The 2,283-nt window shown below is 51.7% G+C and overlaps 1 protein-coding gene across 1 annotated transcript in view; it reads right to left on the bottom strand.

The window, feature by feature from the left end:
* Positions 1-1,383: 1,383 nt before the first annotated feature.
* The window catches only part of LOC308165065 (cadherin-13-like), a gene marked incomplete at both ends in the record, with an annotated part of 194,442 nt that continues 193,542 nt past the window's right edge, over positions 1,384-2,283 (bottom strand). Inside the window, one exon of the mRNA XM_080539165.1 lies at positions 1,384-1,391. Coding sequence (XP_080395291.1) covers positions 1,384-1,391 — 8 coding nt within the window. The remainder of the gene's footprint in view (positions 1,392-2,283) is intronic.

Below are 2,283 nucleotides of genomic sequence, written 5' to 3'. Positions count from 1 at the left end.
CCCCCCTCACCAACACCCCCTAACCCCCTCACCAATACCCCCTAACCCCCTCACCAATACCCCCCTAACCCCATCACCAATACCCCCTAACCCCCCTCACCAATACCCCCCTAACCCCCTCACCAATACCCCCCTAACCCCCCTCACCAATACCCCCTAACCCCCTCACCCCCCCTCACCCAATACCCCCTAACCCCATCACCAATAACCCCCCCCTAACCCCATCACCAATACCCCCTAACCCCCTAACCCCCTCACCAATACTGAGCAGAGAGACAGACATCAGTCAATCTGCAAATCAATCTAAGAATCAGTTGATTGTTGTACAACACATCCAAAATAGGTAAGACATCAAAGATCAGAAATAGTGCCAAAAAAAACACAAAGAAAAGAAAAAGTATTTGATTTGTTCTGGGTTGGAAGTGGGGGTGGGGGGGGCTGGAAGTGGGGGTGGGGGTGGGGGGGTTAATGAATGAATTCGAAGAGCCTGCAGTCCATAAGTACATAAGTTAATCAATATATTTGTACAATGGTAAAAAATAAAATATATATCGTGTACTTCTTTTTTTTTTTTGTGTTTTTGTTTTTAAAAGGTTCCACATCGTTACTATAAAGATATATCGTATTCCGTCTCCATGACAACTAATGCAAAAATAATAATAATAATAATAAAATAAATCCTCAAAAAACAAAATAAATAAAATATCCAAATAAAACCCAACCCAGTCAGAGTCAGGTTGGTCTCCAGTGTGGACGTCAGAGGTGTGGAGGTCTGGGGTGGGGGGGGGTCTAAGGCTGGGGCTGGGAGGGTGGGGAGCTCCAGTGTGGACGTCAGAGGAGGTGTAGAGGGCTGGGGGGGGGGCTGTGGCTGGGAGAGGGAGGGGTGGGGGGCTCCAGTGTGGACATCAGAGGAGGTGTAGAGGGCTGCAGGACCAGGGGAGGCTGGGGGGGGCTAGCAGGACCAGGAGAGGCGGGGGGGGCTAGCAGAACCAGGGGAGGCTGGGGGGGGCCTAGCAGGAGCAGGGGAGGCTGGGGGGGGGCTAGCAGGACCAGGGGGGGCTGGGGGGGGGGCCTAGCAGGACCAGGGGAGGCTGGGGGGGGCCTAGCAGGAGCAGGGGAGGCTGGGGGGGGGCTAGCAGGACCAGGGGGGGCTGGGGGGTCTAGCAGGGCCAGGGGAGGGGCCAGGGGCGCCAGGGCAAAGGGTTTGTTTGTTCTTTTGTTTGTTTGTTGTTGGTTCGGTTGTTAAGGCCGTCTGATTCTCTCTCTCGCCATAGCCTGGATGACGTGGGGGAGATGATGTAGTTGTCGTTGTTGTTGTCGTTGTTGTTGTTGTCGTTGTTGTTGTTGTTGTTGCCGCCCTTCACTGTTGCGTAGCAGCACAATCTACAGGCCTGAGGAGAGGTGGCAGGGGAAGAAGGGAGAGAGAGAAAAGAGGGAGAGAGAGGAGGAAGATGAACGGACAAGCGAGGGCATGTTCAAGGCAGATCAATGGACCTATCGCCAAGCCATGCCCCAAAATAGAAATTGTCCAATCATATCACAGCAAAAGTCACCACAGGCAGAAAACTCAGACAAACAACTCGCTGATATCTGATGGTGAAAAGCTTCTAGACTGAATATTCTTGTCATCTTTAATAAAACATTACTTAGCGAGTACTTGATTGTAAATCAGAAATTTGCCAACTCCCGCCACTCAGTCAGTCACTGTCAGTGAAGAATTTGAGCGAGCGTTGTTTGTTTGTCCGAGTTTTCAAAGGGGGCATGGCTTAGCGATAGGGGGCGTGGCTTAGCGAATCAGTTAGAGAAAGGGGATTCCAGCGTTGTCATTGCTCAGAGTACAACCAGATGTGTTTATGCTCTACGTCTGGGGTCAGGGGTCAGGGCCATAGAAGGAGACCCTGGAGCAATTAGGGGTTCAGTGTCTTGCTCGAGGACACTTCGACATGTGGCCAGCCGGGATTCGAACGGCTGCGAATTGCCGACCTTGCGATCATTAGACGCCGGCTCTACCTGCTGAGCCACAGAGAAGACACAGACATACACACATTAGGGACTCAGGATGGAGAGAGAGAGAGAGAGAGAGAGAGAGAGAGAGAGAGAGAGGAGAGAGACAGAGAGAGAGAGAGAGAGAGAGAGAGAGAGAGGGTGGAGGAGAGAGGAGGAGGTAAAAATGCTGAACTGGAAATGATGGAGCCTGACAAGATCTGTCTAGCCCACACACAAACACAGACACACAAACACAGACACACAAACACACACACACACAAACACAGACACACAAAC

The sequence above is a fragment of the Nansenia antarctica genome (genome assembly GCF_963989245.1).
Source record: "Nansenia antarctica genome assembly, chromosome: 9".
Classification (NCBI taxonomy): domain Eukaryota; kingdom Metazoa; phylum Chordata; class Actinopteri; order Argentiniformes; family Microstomatidae; genus Nansenia; species Nansenia antarctica.
Note: the sequence above shows the minus strand (reverse complement) of the source record. Positions and strands in the feature narration are given on the sequence as shown.